Source organism: Oncorhynchus gorbuscha, linkage group LG17, assembly GCF_021184085.1.
Source record: "Oncorhynchus gorbuscha isolate QuinsamMale2020 ecotype Even-year linkage group LG17, OgorEven_v1.0, whole genome shotgun sequence".
In the NCBI taxonomy this organism is placed as follows: domain Eukaryota; kingdom Metazoa; phylum Chordata; class Actinopteri; order Salmoniformes; family Salmonidae; genus Oncorhynchus; species Oncorhynchus gorbuscha.
Genome location: NC_060189.1, coordinates 3,152,657 through 3,168,340, shown reverse-complemented (window position 1 = coordinate 3,168,340; position 15,684 = coordinate 3,152,657). Strand labels below are relative to the sequence as shown.

General features: G+C 44.4%; 1 protein-coding gene across 7 annotated transcripts in view; it reads left to right on the top strand.

Moving 5' to 3' along the window:
* LOC124001785 (phosphofurin acidic cluster sorting protein 2-like) overlaps positions 1 to 15,684 on the top strand; it is a 121,781-nt gene that overhangs the window by 101,581 nt on the left and 4,516 nt on the right. For 5 of the 7 annotated variants that reach the window (XM_046308857.1, XM_046308856.1, XM_046308855.1 and 2 more), the window contains 8 exons: positions 2,379 to 2,533; positions 4,122 to 4,232; positions 4,950 to 5,058; positions 9,114 to 9,146; positions 12,887 to 12,929; positions 13,015 to 13,057; positions 13,180 to 13,315; positions 13,530 to 13,750. In XM_046308857.1, the coding sequence (XP_046164813.1) occupies positions 2,379 to 2,533; positions 4,122 to 4,232; positions 4,950 to 5,058; positions 9,114 to 9,146; positions 12,887 to 12,929; positions 13,015 to 13,057; positions 13,180 to 13,315; positions 13,530 to 13,750 (851 nt within the window). The remainder of the gene's footprint in view (positions 1 to 2,378; positions 2,534 to 4,121; positions 4,233 to 4,949; positions 5,059 to 9,113; positions 9,147 to 12,886; positions 12,930 to 13,014; positions 13,058 to 13,179; positions 13,316 to 13,529; positions 13,751 to 15,684) is intronic. The other 2 variants (XM_046308859.1, XM_046308858.1) reach the window with 1 other exon arrangement.

The following is a 15,684-nucleotide window of genomic DNA, read 5'->3' as shown; positions in this document are numbered from 1 at the left end:
TCTTGTGTGTTTCTATCCTCTTGTGTGTCTTATTGCCATTATCCTCTTGTGTGTTCCTGTTGTGTCTTATTGCCATTATCCTCTTGTGTGTTCCTGTTGTGTCTTATTGCCATTATCCTCTTGTGTGTTCCTGTTGTGTCTTATTGCCATTATCCTCTTGTGTGTTTGTTGTGTGTGTCTTCTGGTGTGTCTTATTGCCATTATCCTCTTGTGTGTTTCCTGTTGTGTCTTATTGCCATTATCTCTTGTGTGTTCTTGTGTGTTCCTGTTGTGTCTTATTGCCATTATCCTCTTGTGTGTTCCTGTTGTGTCTTATTGCCATTATCCTCTTGTGTGTTCCTGTTGTGTCTTATTGCCATTATCCTCTTGTGTGTTCCTGTTGTGTCTTATTGCCATTATCCTCTTGTGTGTTCCTGTTGTGTCTTATTGCCATTATCCTCTTGTGTGTTCCTGTTGTGTCTTATTGCCATTATCCTCTTGTGTGTTCCTGCCATTATCCTCTTTGTGTCTTGTCTTATTGCCATTATCCTCTTGTGTGTTCCTGTTGTGTCTTATTGCCATTATCCTCTTGTGTGCCATTTCCTGTTCCTCTTGTGTCTTATTGCCATTATCCTCTTGTGTGTTCCTGTTGTGTCTTATTGCCATTATCCTCTTGTGTGTTCCTGTTGTGTCTTATTGCCATTATCCTCTTGTGTGTTCCTGTTGTGTCTTATTGCCATTATCCTCTTGTGTGTTCCTGTTGTGTCTTATTGCCATTATCCTCTTGTGTGTTCCTGTTGTGTCTTATTGCCATTATCCTCTTGTGTGTTCCTGTTGTGTCTTATTGCCATTATCCTCTTGTGTGTTCCTGTTGTGTCTTATTGCCATTATCCTCTTGTGTGTTCCTGTTGTGTCTTATTGCCATTATCTTCTTGTGTGTTCCTGTTGTGTCTTATTGCCATTATCCTCTTGTGTGTTCCTGTTGTGTCTTCTTGCTATTATCCTCTTGTGTGTTCCTCTTGTGTCTTATTGCCATTACCCTCTTGTGTGTTCCTGTTGTGTCTTATTGCCATTATCCTCTTGTGTGTTCCTGTTGTGTCTTATTGCTATTATCCTCTTGTGTGTTCCTCTTGCTTATTGCCATTATCCTCTTGTGTGTTCCTGTCTTATTGCCATTATCCTCTTGTGTGTTCCTGTTGTGTCTTATTCTTATTGCCATTATCCTCTTGTGTGTTCCTGTTGTGTCTTATTGCCATTATCCTCTTGTGTGTTCCTGTTGTGTCTTATTGCCATTTCCTCTTGTGTGTTCCTGTTGTGTCTTATTGCCATTATCCTCTTGTGTGTTCCTGTTGTGTCTTATTGCCATTATCCTCTTGTGTGTTCCTGTTGTGTCTTATTGCCATTATCCTCTTGTGTGTTCCTGTTGTGTCTTATTGCTATTATCCTCTTGTGTGTTCCTGTTGTGTCTTATTGCCATTATCCTCTTGTGTGTTCCTGTTGTGTCTTATTGCTATTATCCTCTTGTGTGTTCCTCTTGTGTCTTATTGCCATTATCCTCTTGTGTGTTCCTGTTGTGTCTTATTGCCATTATCCTCTTGTGTGTTTCTGGTGTGTCTTATTGCCATTATCCTCTTGTGTGTTTCTGGTGTGTCTTATTGCCATTATCCTCTTGTGTGTTCCTGTTGTGTCTTATTGCCATTACCCTCTTGTGTGTTCCTGTTGTGTCTTATTGCCATTATCCTCTTGTGTGTTCCTGTTGTGTCTTATTGCCATTATCCTCTTGTGTGTTTCCTGTTGTGTCTTATTGCCATTATCCTCTTGTGTGTTTCTGGTGTGTCTTATTGCCATTATCCTCTTGTGTGTTCCTGTTGTGTCTTATTGCCATTATCCTCTTGTGTGTTCCTGTTGTGTCTTATTGCCATTATCCTCTTGTGTGTTCCTGTTGTGTCTTATTGCCATTATCCTCTTGTGTGTTCCTGTTGTGTCTTATTGCCATTATCCTCTTGTGTGTTCCTCTTGTGTCTTATTGCCATTATCCTCTTGTGTGTTCCTGTTGTGTCTTATTGCCATTATCTTCTTGTGTGTTCCTGTTGTGTCTTATTGCCATTATCCTCTTGTGTGTTCCTGTTGTGTCTTATTGCCATTATCCTCTTGTGTGTTCCTGTTGTGTCTTATTGCCATTATCTTCTTGTGTGTTCCTGTTGTGTCTTATTGCCATTATCCTCTTGTGTGTTCCTGTTGTGTCTTATTTCCATTATCTTCTTGTGTGTTCCTGTTGTGTCTTATTGCCATTATCCTCTTGTGTGTTCCTGTTGTGTCTTATTGCTATTATCCTCATGTGTGTTCCTCTTGTGTCTTATTGCCATTATCCTCTTGTGTGTTCCTGTTGTGTCTCGTAGCTGTAACTGTAACAGCCAGACACCCATCCCCATAAAGATAGCTGTGGCTGGAGCCCAGCACTACCTCGGTGCAGTCCTCAGGCTGTTTGTAGACCACCTCTCTTACAAGACTCCTGATTGGCTGGGCTACATGAGGTTCCTCATCATACCACTAGGTGAGTTTTTTTGGGGGGCCTTTCATAAAGTTATTCAGAACCCCTTTGACTTTTTTTCCCCACATTAATACTAGGTTACAGCCTTATTCTAAAATTGATTTAAATTGGGTTTGAATACTTATGTAAATAAGGTATTTCTGTTTTTTATTTTTTATTTTAATGAACACTTCTAAAAAGCCTGTTTTCACTTTGTTATTATTTATTTAACCTTTTTTTAACCTTTATTTTACCTTTATTTAACTCGGCAAGTCAGTAAAGAACAAATTCTTATTTTCAATGACGGCCTAGGAACAGTGGGTTAACTGCCTGTTCAGGGGCAGAACGACAGATTTGTACCTTGTCAGCTCGGGGATTTGAACTTGCAACCTTCCAGTTACTAGTCCAACGCTCTAACCACTAGGCTACCCTGCCACCTCTACGCTCTAACCACTAGGCTACCCAGCCGCCTCTACACTCTAACCACTAGGCTACCCTGCCACCTCTATGCTCTAACCACTAGGCTACCCTGCCACCTCTACACTCTAACCACTAGGCTACCCTGCCTCCTCTACACTCTAACCACTAGGCTACCCTACCACCTCTATGCTCTAACCACTAGGCTACCCAGCCGCCTCTACACTCTAACCACTAGGCTACCCTGCCTCCTCTACACTCTAACCACTAGGCTACCCAGCCGCCTCTACACTCTAACCACTAGGCTACCCTGCCACCTCTATGCTCTAACCACTAGGCTACCCTGCCACCTCTACACTCTAACCACTAGGCTACCCTGCCTCCTCTACACTCTAACCACTAGGCTACCCTGCCACCTCTACACTCTAACCACTAGGCTACCCTGCCTCCTCTACACTCTAACCACTAGGCTACCCTGCCTCCTCTACACTCTAACCACTAGGCTACCCTGCCTCCTCTACGCTCTAACCACTAGGCTACCCAGCCGCCTCTACACTCTAACCACTAGGCTACCCTGCCACCTCTACACTCTAACCACTAGGCTACCCTGCCTCCTCTACGCTCTAACCACTAGGCTACCCAGCCGCCTCTACACTCTAACCACTAGGCTACCCTGCCACCTCTATGCTCTAACCACTAGGCTACCCTGCCTCCTCTACACTCTAACCACTAGGCTACCCTGCCTCCTCTACACTCTAACCACTAGGCTACCCTGCCTCCTCTACGCTCTAACCACTAGGCTACCCAGCTGCCTCTACGCTCTAACCACTAGGCTACCCTGCCACCTCTACACTCTAACCACTAGGCTACCCTGCCTCCTCTACGCTCTAACCACTAGGCTACCCAGCTGCCTCTACGCTCTAACCACTAGGCTACCCAGCTGCCATGCCGTATTGTGTGTAGAATGATGAGGGAAAACAATTATGTAATCCATTTTAGAATAAGGCTGATGTGGGAAAAAGGACGAGGGTCTGAATACTTTCCTTTCATTCATGTTTTAATTCATTCAGACATTACAGTTTTTGGAAGTTACTGTATAAATGTACATTGTTTTAAATGACACATTTCTATATACATGCTTTTCTAACGGTTCTTATTGTGAATAATGTGTCGTCTATTCTTTGTTTCTATTCAGGATCTCACCCAGTTTCCAAGTACCTGGGTACCATTGACTATCAATACAACAGTTTATTCCAGGACACTGCGTGGAGGGACCTGTTTTACAAGCCAGAAGCACCAGTCATGAGTACGACACACACACACACACACACACACACACACACACACACACACACACACACACACACACACACACACACACACACACACACACACACACACACACACACACACACACACACACACACACACACACACACACACACACACACACACACACACACACACACACACACACACACACACTACACACACACACACTACACACACACACACCACACACACACATACCTACAGTACAACAGTTTACTACCGGATGTATCGAGGCCGCTGTATATAGCTAGCCTGGTTACCAGATCTGTTGGTGCTATCATGAGAACAGATCTGGGATCAGAACAAGGAGTTGATATGATATAACCAACAGATCTGGGATCTGAACAAGGAGTTGATATGATAGCACCAACAGATCTGGGATCAGAACAAGGAGTTGATATGATATCACCAACAGATCTGGGATCAGAACAAGGAGTTGATATGATAGCACCAACAGATCTGGGATCAGAACAAGGAGTTGATATGATATCACCAACAGATCTAGGATCAGAACAAGGAGTTGATATGATAGCACCAACAGATCTGAGACCAGGCATAGCTATTGCGAAAACAGAAGAGTACCAGAGTCCTCGTGTTTATGTGTCCTGTAAACTGTAGAAAGAATTTCTTCTTGAACGACGATAAATAAATGCCATCAATAAATCAACCAATCCTGTCATGTGGTGTACAGTGCAGGAGAGTCCAGACGTGGTTTCCAGGGTAACCCAGTATATGGTCGGGGCCAACGGAGCTCACCAGCTCCCCATCGCTGAGGCCATGCTCACATACAAACAGAAGAGGTAAGGGCAACGTACACACACACACACACACACACACACACACACACACACACACACACATTTACTTATCTCACTTTATGGGCGGAATTTTCGTATTGCACGAGTAACGTGCTGTTAAATGCAAAAGTTACCACATCTCATAATCTGGCAGCGTGATTGAATTTTAAACTTTTCTTTTAACAGCGTGGACTATAGAGGCGTAGTGCTGTGAACAAGGATTTGCCCCCTTCCTGATTTTCTCTATTTTTGCATGTTTTTTGACACTGAATGTTTGTCAAATCTTTTATTTTTCATTTTTACCACTTTTTCTTCTCCCCAATTTCATGATAATCTAATTGGTAGATACAGTCTTGTCCTGTCGCTGCAACTCCCGTACGGACTCGGGAGAGGTGCCACGCGTCCTCCGAAACACAGGCCCGCCAAGCCGCACTGCTTCTTGACACACTGCTCGCTTAACCCGGAGGAAACACTGTACACCTGTCAGCGTGAATTGCGCCCCGCCCACCACAGGAGGTCGCTAGAGCTCGTTGGGACAAGATCATCCCGGCCTTCCAAACCCTCCCCCGTTACCCGGACGACGCTGGGCCAATTGTGCCAATTGTCCAACCAAACACTTCCTGTAGTTCTTGTCCAACCAAACACTTCCTGTAGTTGTTGACCAACCAAACACTTCCTGTAGTTGTTGACCAACCAAACACTTCCTGTAGTTGTTGACCAACCAAACACTTCCTGTAGTTGTTGACCAACCAAACACTTCCTGTAGTTGTTGACCAACCAAACACTTCCTGTAGTTGTTGACCAACCAAACACTTCCTGTAGTTGTTGACCCAACCAAACACTTCCTGTAGTTGTTGACCCAACCAAACACTTCCTGTAGTTGTTGACCCAACCAAACACTTCCTGTAGTTGTTGACCAACCAAACACTTCCTGTAGTTGTTGACCCAACCAAACACTTCCTGTAGTTGTTGACCCAACCAAACACTTCCTGTAGTTGTTGAACCAACCAAACACTTCCTGTAGTTGTTGACCCAACCAAACACTTCCTGTAGTTGTTGACCAACCAAACACTTCCTGTAGTTGTTGACCCAACCAAACACTTCCTGTAGTTGTTGACCAACCAAACACTTCCTGTAGTTGTTGACCCAACCAAACACTTCCTGTAGTTGTTGACCCAACCAAACACTTCCTGTAGTTGTTGACCAACCAAACACTTCCTGTAGTTGTTGACCCAACCAAACACTTCCTGTAGTTGTTGACCCAACCAAACACTTCCTGTAGTTGTTGACCCAACCAAACACTTCCTGTAGTTGTTGACCAACCAAACACTTCCTGTAGTTGTTGACCCAACCAAACACTTCCTGTAGTTGTTGACCCAACCAAACACTTCCTGTAGTTGTTGACTCTTCCATACAGAACTGCTTTAAGTCAGCAACGTTTGTGGGTTTTCAAGAATGAACTACTCGTTTCCAGTCCTGGTAAAACATCACCATCAGGTTTAAGTCTGGTATTTGGACCAGGCCAAATCCAGAGTGTTATGTGTGCTCCTTTTCAGCCATTCTGATGTAGAATTGCATCCTCGTTTTGCTTCACGACCCAGCTGTTCTTCAGTTTCAGCTCACCGACTGGATGGCCTGACGGTCTCCTGTAGAATTATCTGATACAGAACAGAATTCATGGTTCCTTCGTGTCTTTAAAACATTTTTTTTTTAAAGTTCCACCTTTGAATCCTCTGGAGACTTGTGTTTTGGGCTTTTTTGGATGACATGGGTCCCGTTTAATCTGCCGGAAACCAAACACTGCATTCTACACTAAGATCCTCATACCAACGGCCAGCCTCATACCAACGGCCACTATCTTGTCTCACCGCTACAACTCCCGTACGGGCTCGGGAGAGACGAAGGTTGAAAGTCCTCCGATACACAACCCAACCAAGCCGCACTGCTTCTTAACACAGCGCGCATCCAACCCGGAAGCCAGTCGCACCAATGTGTCAGAGTAAACACCGTGCACCTGGCTACCTTGGTTGGAGCGCACTGTGCCCGGCCCGCCACAGGAGGCGCTGGTGCGCGATGAGACAAGGATATCCCTACAGGCCAAATCCTCCCTAACCCGGACGATGCTAGGCCAATTGTGCGTCGCTCCACTGACCTCCCGGTCACGGCCGGTTACGGCAGAGCCTGGGCGCAAACCCAGAGTCTCTGATGGGAAGGCTGGCGCTGCAGTACAGCGCCCTTAAACACCGCGCCACCCGGGAGGCCATAAACGCAAATTGTTGAACACAAGTTTCAAATTAAATCATCGCTGCCAGATTATAATGAGATGTGTACGGTAATTATTTAGCATGAAGAACGTATATTCCTTTTATGTGCGTCTATTAACAGCTGCTTAGTGAACAGCCAATAGGATTCCGGGGGACGTAATTATTAGGATATGATAATGATTATACATCAGTTAGGGTACTTACATAGGTCACGTTGGAGTAGGGTTGAACTGTGGTTATAGTACTGACATAGGTCACGTTGGAGTAGGGTTTTACTGTGGTTATGGTACTGATGTAGGTCACGTTGGAGTAGGGTTGTACTGTGGTTATGATGCTGACGTAGGTCACATTGGAGTAGGGTTGTACTGTGGTTATGATGCTGACGTAGGTCACATTGGAGTAGGGTTGTACTGTGGTTATGGTACTGACATAGGTCACGTTGGAGTAGGGTTGAACTGTGGTTATAGTACTGACATAGGTCACGTTGGAGTAGGGTTGAACTGTGGTTATAGTACTGACATAGGTCACGTTGGAGTAGGGTTGTACTGTGGTTATGGTACTGACATAGGTCACGTTGGAGTAGGGTTGAACTGTGGTTATAGTACTGACAGGTCACGTTGGAGTAGGGTTGTACTGTGGTTAGGGTATTGACATAGGTCACGTTGGAGTAGGGTTGTATTGTGGTTATGGTGCTGACATAGGTCACGTTGGTTTAGGGTTGTACTGTGGTTATGGTGCTGACATAGGTTACGTTGGAGTAGGGTTGTACTGTGGTTATGGTACTGACATAGGTTATGTTGGAGTAGGGTTGTACTGTGGTTATGGTACTGACATAGGTCACGTTGGAGTAGGGTTGAACTGTGGTTAGGGTACTGACATAGGTTACGTTGGAGTAGGGTTGAACTGTGGTTAGGGTACTGACATAGGTCACGTTGGAGTAGGGTTGTATTGTGGTTATGGTGCTGACATAGGTCACGTTGGAGTAGGGTTGTACTGTGGTTATGGTACTGACATAGGTCACGTTGGAGTAGGGTTGAACTGTGGTTATGGTACTGACATAGGTTATGTTGGAGTAGGGTTGTACTGTGGTTATAGTACTGACACAGGTCACGTTGGAATAGGGTTGTACTGTGGTTATAGTACTGACATAGGTCACGTTGGAGTAGGGTTGTACTGTGGTTATAGTACTGACATAGGTCACGTTGGAGTAGGGTTGAACTGTGGTTATAGTACTGACACAGGTCACGTTGGAGTAGGGTTGTACTGTGGTCATGGTGCTGACACAGGTCACGTTGGAGTAGGGTTGTACTGTGGTTATGGTACTGACAGGTCACATTGGAGTAGCTTTGTACTGTGGTTATGGTACTGACAGGTCACATTGGAGTAGCGTTGTACTGTGGTTATGGTGCTGACAGGTCACGTTGGAATAGTGTTGTACTGTGGTCATGGTGCTGACACAGGTCACGTTGGAGTAGGGTTGTGGGGTGGTCATGGTGCTGACACAGGTCAGTACCAGAGTTCCCAAGTTCTCCGGAATTCCTGGTTGGAGGATTCCAGATTTCCTGCTTAATCCCTTCTCGGATTCCAACCAGAATTTCTCAAAAACGTGGTAATTTTGTAAAGTTACTAGAATGCAGCCAGCCCCACCTGGGAACCTGTTACTTTCAGAGAGACGTTGGTGTGTTGAGAGCAGAATCCTGTTAACCAATGCCATTGTCTCTGTCCATCACTGTGTGTTTGTCAATAACATGTTCTTTGTTTTATGTTTTCTTTGTTCTTTTTCTATCTTTGAAGGAAAAAGAGCTTTCATTTTGATTTTGCAGTAAGGTATTGTGGTCTGCTTCTCCTGGTGATTCATCCACCTGCTCTCCCCCTCTCTCTGTCTCTCTGTCTGTCTGTCTCTGTCTGTCTGTCTGTCTGTCTGTCTCTGTCTGTCTGTCTGTCTGTCTGTCTGTCTGTCTGTCTGTCTGTCTGTCTGTCTGTCTGTCTGTCTGTCTGTCTGTCTGTCTGTCTGTCTGTCTGTCTCTCAGTCCCCCTCTCTCTCTCTTTCTCTCTGTCTCTCTCTCTGTCTGTTTGTGGCTCAGTCCCCCTCTCTCTCTCTCTCTCTCTGTCTCTGTCTCTGTCTCGCTCTCTCGCTCTCTCGCTCTCTCTCTCGCTCTCTCTCTCGCTCTCTCCATCCACTCTCCTCTCCCCTCCTCTCCTCAGCAGTCTGTATATATCTGTAACCTGACACTTTAACAGCCAGCTGCTAAGAAACACACAATCCTTACAAGCATTACTCTCGAAATTATCATAATAATATATGACATTTACCCAACGTTGTTATACAAAGTGACATACGGTACATATGGGTGGCCCCTGCGGGATTCGAACCGACACCGATCCTGACGTAGCATGCTTCATTGTCTATCAAGTTAAGCCACACATGACTAACAAGCTATGTAGCTAAATATGCATGGTACCTGACAAATTAACTATAAAATGAAAAAAGGGAATCTATGAGAAGTGTACTGATAAAGTGTCGGGTTGTCAGTTACAGCTGCTGTTCTCTGTCTCTCTACCTTCTCTTTCTTCTCTTCCTTCTCTTCCTCCCCTCCTCCTCTTCCTCCTCTTCCTTCTCTGTCTCCTCTTCCTTCTCTTCCTCCCCTCCTCCTCTTCCTTCTGTCTCCTCTTCCTTCTCTTCCTCCCCTCCTCCTCTTCCTCCTCTTCCTTCTCTTCCTCCCTTCCTCCTCTTCCTTCTCTGCCTCCTTTCCCTTCTCTTCCTCCCCTCTTTCTCCTTTTCCCTTTCTCCTCCTCTTCCTCCTCCCCTCTTCCTCCTCCCCTCCCCCTCCTCCTCCCCTCTTCCTCCTCCCCTCCTCTTCCTCCCCTCTTCCTTTTCTTTCTCCTCCCCTCTTCCTTTTCTTTCTCCTCTACTCCCTCTCTTCCTCTTCCTCCTCCCCTCCCCTCCTCTTCCTCCCCTCTTCCTTTTCTTTCTCCTCCCCTCTTCCTTTTCTTTCTCCTCTACTCCCTCTCTTCCTCCCCTCCTCTTCCTCCTCCCCTCCTCTTCCACCCCTCTTCCTTTCTTTCTCCTCTTCCTTCCCTTTCCCCTCTTCCTCCTCCCCTCCTCCTCCTCCCCTCTTCTTTCTCTTTCTCCTCTTCCTCCCCTCCTCTTCCTCCCCTGCTCCTCCCCTTCTCTTCCTCCTCTTCCTCCCCTCCTTTTCCTTCTCTTTCTCCTCTACTCCCTCTTCCTCTCCTCTTCCTCCCCTCTTCCTCCTCCCCTCTTCCTCCCCTCTTCCTCCCCTCTACTCCCTCTCTTCCTCCCCTCTACTCCCTCTCTTCCTCCCCTCTTCCTCCCCTCCTCTTCCTCCCCTCTTCCTCCCTCTCTTCCTCCCCTCTTTCTGTTTCCTACCATTCCATTATCTCCCTGTGTGTGATGTAATCAAGCTTCCTGCTAGATTGATTGTCCTTTGTTCTAATATGGTCTGATGGAACATTAATGCATGTATATTGGCCATATGTCTGGTGTGCGTCCCAAATGGTACCCTATGTCCTATATAGTGTGCTACATTTGACCAGAGCCCTATGAGGGGGTGGGAAGAAGTTGGTGGTTGATTTCCCTAGCCTAGCTGTCAGGGTTGGGGTCAATTCCATTTCTATTCCAGTCAATTCAGAAAGTTAACACAATTCCAATTCAAAACTTTCCTCTTTGAAAAGCATTGAAGAAATGGTCATTTTAGTGTACTTCATGAATTGACTGGGAATTGACTGGGAATTGAATGAGATTTGACTGGGAATTGAATGGGATTTGACTGGGAATTGACTGGGAATTGAATGGGTTTTGACTGGGAATTGACTGGGAATTGAATGGAATCTGACTGGGAATTGAATGGGATTTGACTGGGAATTGAATGGAATCTGACTGGGAATTGAATGGGATCTGACTGGGAATTGAATGGGATCTGACTGGGAATTGAATGGGATCTGACTGGGAATTGAATGGGATCTGACTGGGAATTGAATGGGATCTGACTGGGAATTGAATGGGATCTGACTGGGAATTGAATGGGATCTGACTGGGAATTGAATGGGATCTGACTGGGAATTGAATGGGATCTGACTGGGAATTGACTGGGATCTGACTGGGAATTGACTGGGAATTGAATGGGAATTGACTGGGAATTGACTGGGAATTGGATGGGAATTGACCCCGACCCTACGAGCTGGTGCTGTGACCTGCTGGACTGTGACTTTCCTTTTCCTGAAACCTTCCTGTGTCCTTTTGGTGTGGTGGTGTCTGATTGGCTTCAGCAGGAATGATGGGATGGCTTGGTGCAGGCCAGTGATTGGCTATGCAGCATGCATGTCTTGCTCCCTGCTTCTCTGCCACCAATCAGGTGTTGGGTTGTTGGGTACTAGAGGGCAACCGGGGCATATGATTGGATCAAATTTTAAAGCAGAACGTGGCAAACTGGTAGGTAGCTAGTTTATACTTGTTCTATTACAAAGACAATATGATCATCAATGGTAATGGGTCAGACTGTTTGTTTCTCCAGGATTTGTTTTGGACCATAAAAAGGATTTGATGAAACTCGAGGCTTGGAGACACTTGAAGCAATAACCGTCTACACGTGTACATCAGTTACACAGCCAACAATGATAATGACTTAATCCAATTAAAGCCATGCCGTTCAATGACTACAAAACCAACAACCTGTTTGTGTATAAGTATAAATCCAACAAAATGATTGGTCTTTTTTTATTCGTTGTTTTAAAATGGTTCCTGCTTCAGGAGACTGTTGATCTAATAGCTGTAGTACTAGTTAGCAATGACTAATTATCATGTGACTTTCTCTGTCCAATAGCATGGCATTACTGTAGTAAGGTTGGTCAGAGTGGTATTAACCAATAGAATCTCTCCTCCCTGGGGTTCCCAAGGAACCTCTACAGGTATATAAAGTTCCTTGTATTAGTATAGACCATACTATAGGTTAAATAGAAGAGTTAAAAAATAGAATTTCTTAAATCTGTCTCAAAGAACCATGATAATATGATAAAGGTTATATTTTGTTGGCATTAACCACCAAGTTTTATATATTTTTTTATAAATTCTGATCTGACTTTAGCAAGTTGACCCTCGATTCTGTGTATATCATATATTTCTTAAGGAACTAAGAGAATCACGTGGTTAACTCTGGGTTGTTTTTAGGTCGTCTACTCACCCGGCATTTCTTTACACACGTTGTCCCCTCTCTCTTCTTCCAAATGATGACCCCCCCCCCTCTTTCTCCTGAGATCTGTAGAAACAAGCAACAAACATTAATAAATAAGATGATTTATAAATAATAATAATAATAATATAAAGATGCTTTACCAACCCTGGGGGCAACTGACTGCCTGGTGAGAAACCAACTATTCTATACCTTTTCTATTCGAGCGGAGCACATGACAGTTCTAACCATCATAGGATACTTGAAGCCTCTAGTCTCAATACTGGACAAACCCTTCCATCCTGAATCTATTCTATTCTGCACATGCTCACTCTATTTCCTGTTTCCCTATGTTTGGCTTCTGCCCTGGTCTCTCTACAGCCCCGATGAGGACTCGTGTCAGAAGTTCATTCCCTTTATAGGAGTAAGTATCTTTCTCTTAGTGTAGACAGATACCTTTTCTTTATCCTGGAATTTGACCTAAAATAACTTGAAATCTCTTTCCCCAGATGGTGAAAGTTGGCATCGTGGAGCCGTCATCTGCAACATCAGGTGAGACATTAGTTGTGGACAATGTACCTACGTTATTGCATGTTCCACCGTGTGATCAGTGAGTTTCTATGTGATCAGTGACATACAGAGTGATGTAATATTATTCCACTTTATATTATCAGGTGACTCTGACGATGCATCCCCCATGGGGATGGTTTTCCACTCCTCCACCCCTCCTCAGGTGTCCCCTGCCCTGAAGGAAGCCTCACCCACCCCTCCCTCTTCCCCCTCCGTCAACACAAGCTTCAGTTCCTACAGGTACGTGTTCATCCAGAGAATTAAATAGAAAATATATTTAAAAAATAGATGAATGTGATAGAACAATAAAATAGACTGTGAAAATTACTAAATTGGCAAATGATGGTTTCATATATTGTACATTTAACTTGGATCTTATTGTCTGTTTCTACCGATCAATTTGTTCCTTATTCTCTTCCTCCATCTGTGGTGTGATGTCTGCTGGGGATTGTAGTTCTCCCCAGGGGGAGCTGATGGGACTACAGGTGGACTACTGGGTGGCTCCCTCCCCGGCTGACAGGAAGAGAGACGTGGAGAAAAGGGACTCGTCCTCCTCTAAGAACACTCTGAAGTGTACGTTCCGCTCGCTGCAGGTCAGCAGGCTCCCCCAGACCGGGGCCCAGCCACAGCCCGCCATGTCCATGACTGTCGTCATGAAGGAGAAGAACAAGAAAGGTAAGGGCTTGTACTGATCGTACCAGTGGAGGCTCCTCGGAGGAGGAAGTGGAGGACCGTCCCTCAGTGAATTTTTTAAAAAAATTGAGAAATACTAAAAAGTTATCCTTTATAGATAGAACAATACTAAATATATTCATCATCAATAATTGATTAAAACACTGTTTAGAGTAGCCTCAACAGTCTAGTGAGTAGTTGACTCAAAAAGAGAAAGATGAGTTGCACAGTAAAAAAAAATTTTTTTATTGAAGAGGCAAGACAGAGCTCGCTATATTTCGTTTTATTTTTTTTCCACTTACCTACTCAAACACCCGGTTCAAACAGACAGAGATGCTATGTTAGCTAGCTGGCTATGGCTATCCAACAGACAGAGATGCTATGTTAGCTAGCTGGCTATGGCTATCCGACAGACTGAGATGCTATGTTAGCTAGCTGGCTATGGCTAACCAACAGACAGAGATGCTGTGTTAGCTAGCTGGCTATGGCTATCCAACAGACAGAGATGCTATGTTAGCTAGCTGGCTATGGCTATCCGACAGACAGAGATGCTATGTTAGCTAGCTGGCTATGGCTATCCAACAGACAGAGATGCTATGTTCGCTAGCTGGCTATGGCTATCCAACACTGTAAGCTTTTGGTTTTATTAATTTATTTCCAATAGGCCCACCGGTGCTTGCTGTACACCTAAACTGCTTGCTGTACACTGTACTGCATGATTGTTGTGGGTTTATTAACTGGTTAGTTCTTGTAGATAGCTATGTTGACTGTGACGTGCTAGTTAATATGGTGACAACGATGTAGGCTGTGTGTAGCGGTTAGCGGTTATGGTATGAAGGTTTGGCGTGGAAATGTGTTTTTTTGCAGCCTGGCCACAGAAAGCTGTTGTGTTGTACACTGAAGGTGAGAGGAGATGTGGCTGCTATTAAAAGTGAACTGTGGGATTGCCTTGATCAGGCGTGTAGTCATCGCACCGATTCTGTTTAAAAGCAAAACGGGGATAAACTGAATTTGTCCAATAGAAACTCTTGTTTGCAACTGATTGCATCCTATATCAGGCAAGATTCTCGACCTGTACACCTACGTTGTAAACTTTCATTCATAGGCTAGGGTTGTAGCAACCTCATGATGGGTATAGGGTAAATTCAACTATCATGTAGTAAGTAGCCTAAACCTATGGATGTTACATTGAGCTGGTTGAATGGAATATGAATGACGTTGTAATAGAAGGCCATGCTTCTAAAATAATATATATATTTTTTTTTTAACGAATTGGCCTCCCTCATCTTCCACGTCACCAACCGCCACTGGAACGTATTGTAGGTAACACTACCTTTTAAAGGGTTAGTTAAAATGTCTACTTTTAGTTTCCTTTCAATATATTTCCTACCTTTTTTAAAAGCAGTATGTGGACAAAGGAACGGGCTTCCATAGGGATTCTTTGGTTTTTGTCAAACAAACCACTGCAACAACAATAAATGCTGCAACAGCAACAATACACACTGCAACTACAACAATAAACACTGCAACTACACCAATAAACACTGCAACTACAACAATAAACACTGCAACTGCACCAATAAACACTGCAACTGCAACAATAAACACTGCAACAACAACAATACACACTGCAACTACAACAATAAACACTGCAACTGCAACAATTAACACAGCAACAACAACAATACACACTGCAACTACACCAATAAACACTGCAACTGCAACAACAATAAACACTGCAACTGCAACAACAATACACACTGCAACAACAACAATACACACTGCAACTACACCAATAAACACTGCAACTACAACAATAAACACTGCAACTGCAACAATAACCACTGCAACTGCAACAACAATAAACACTGCAACAACAACAATAAACACTGCAACAACAACAATAAACACTGCAACTGCAACAATAAACACTGCAA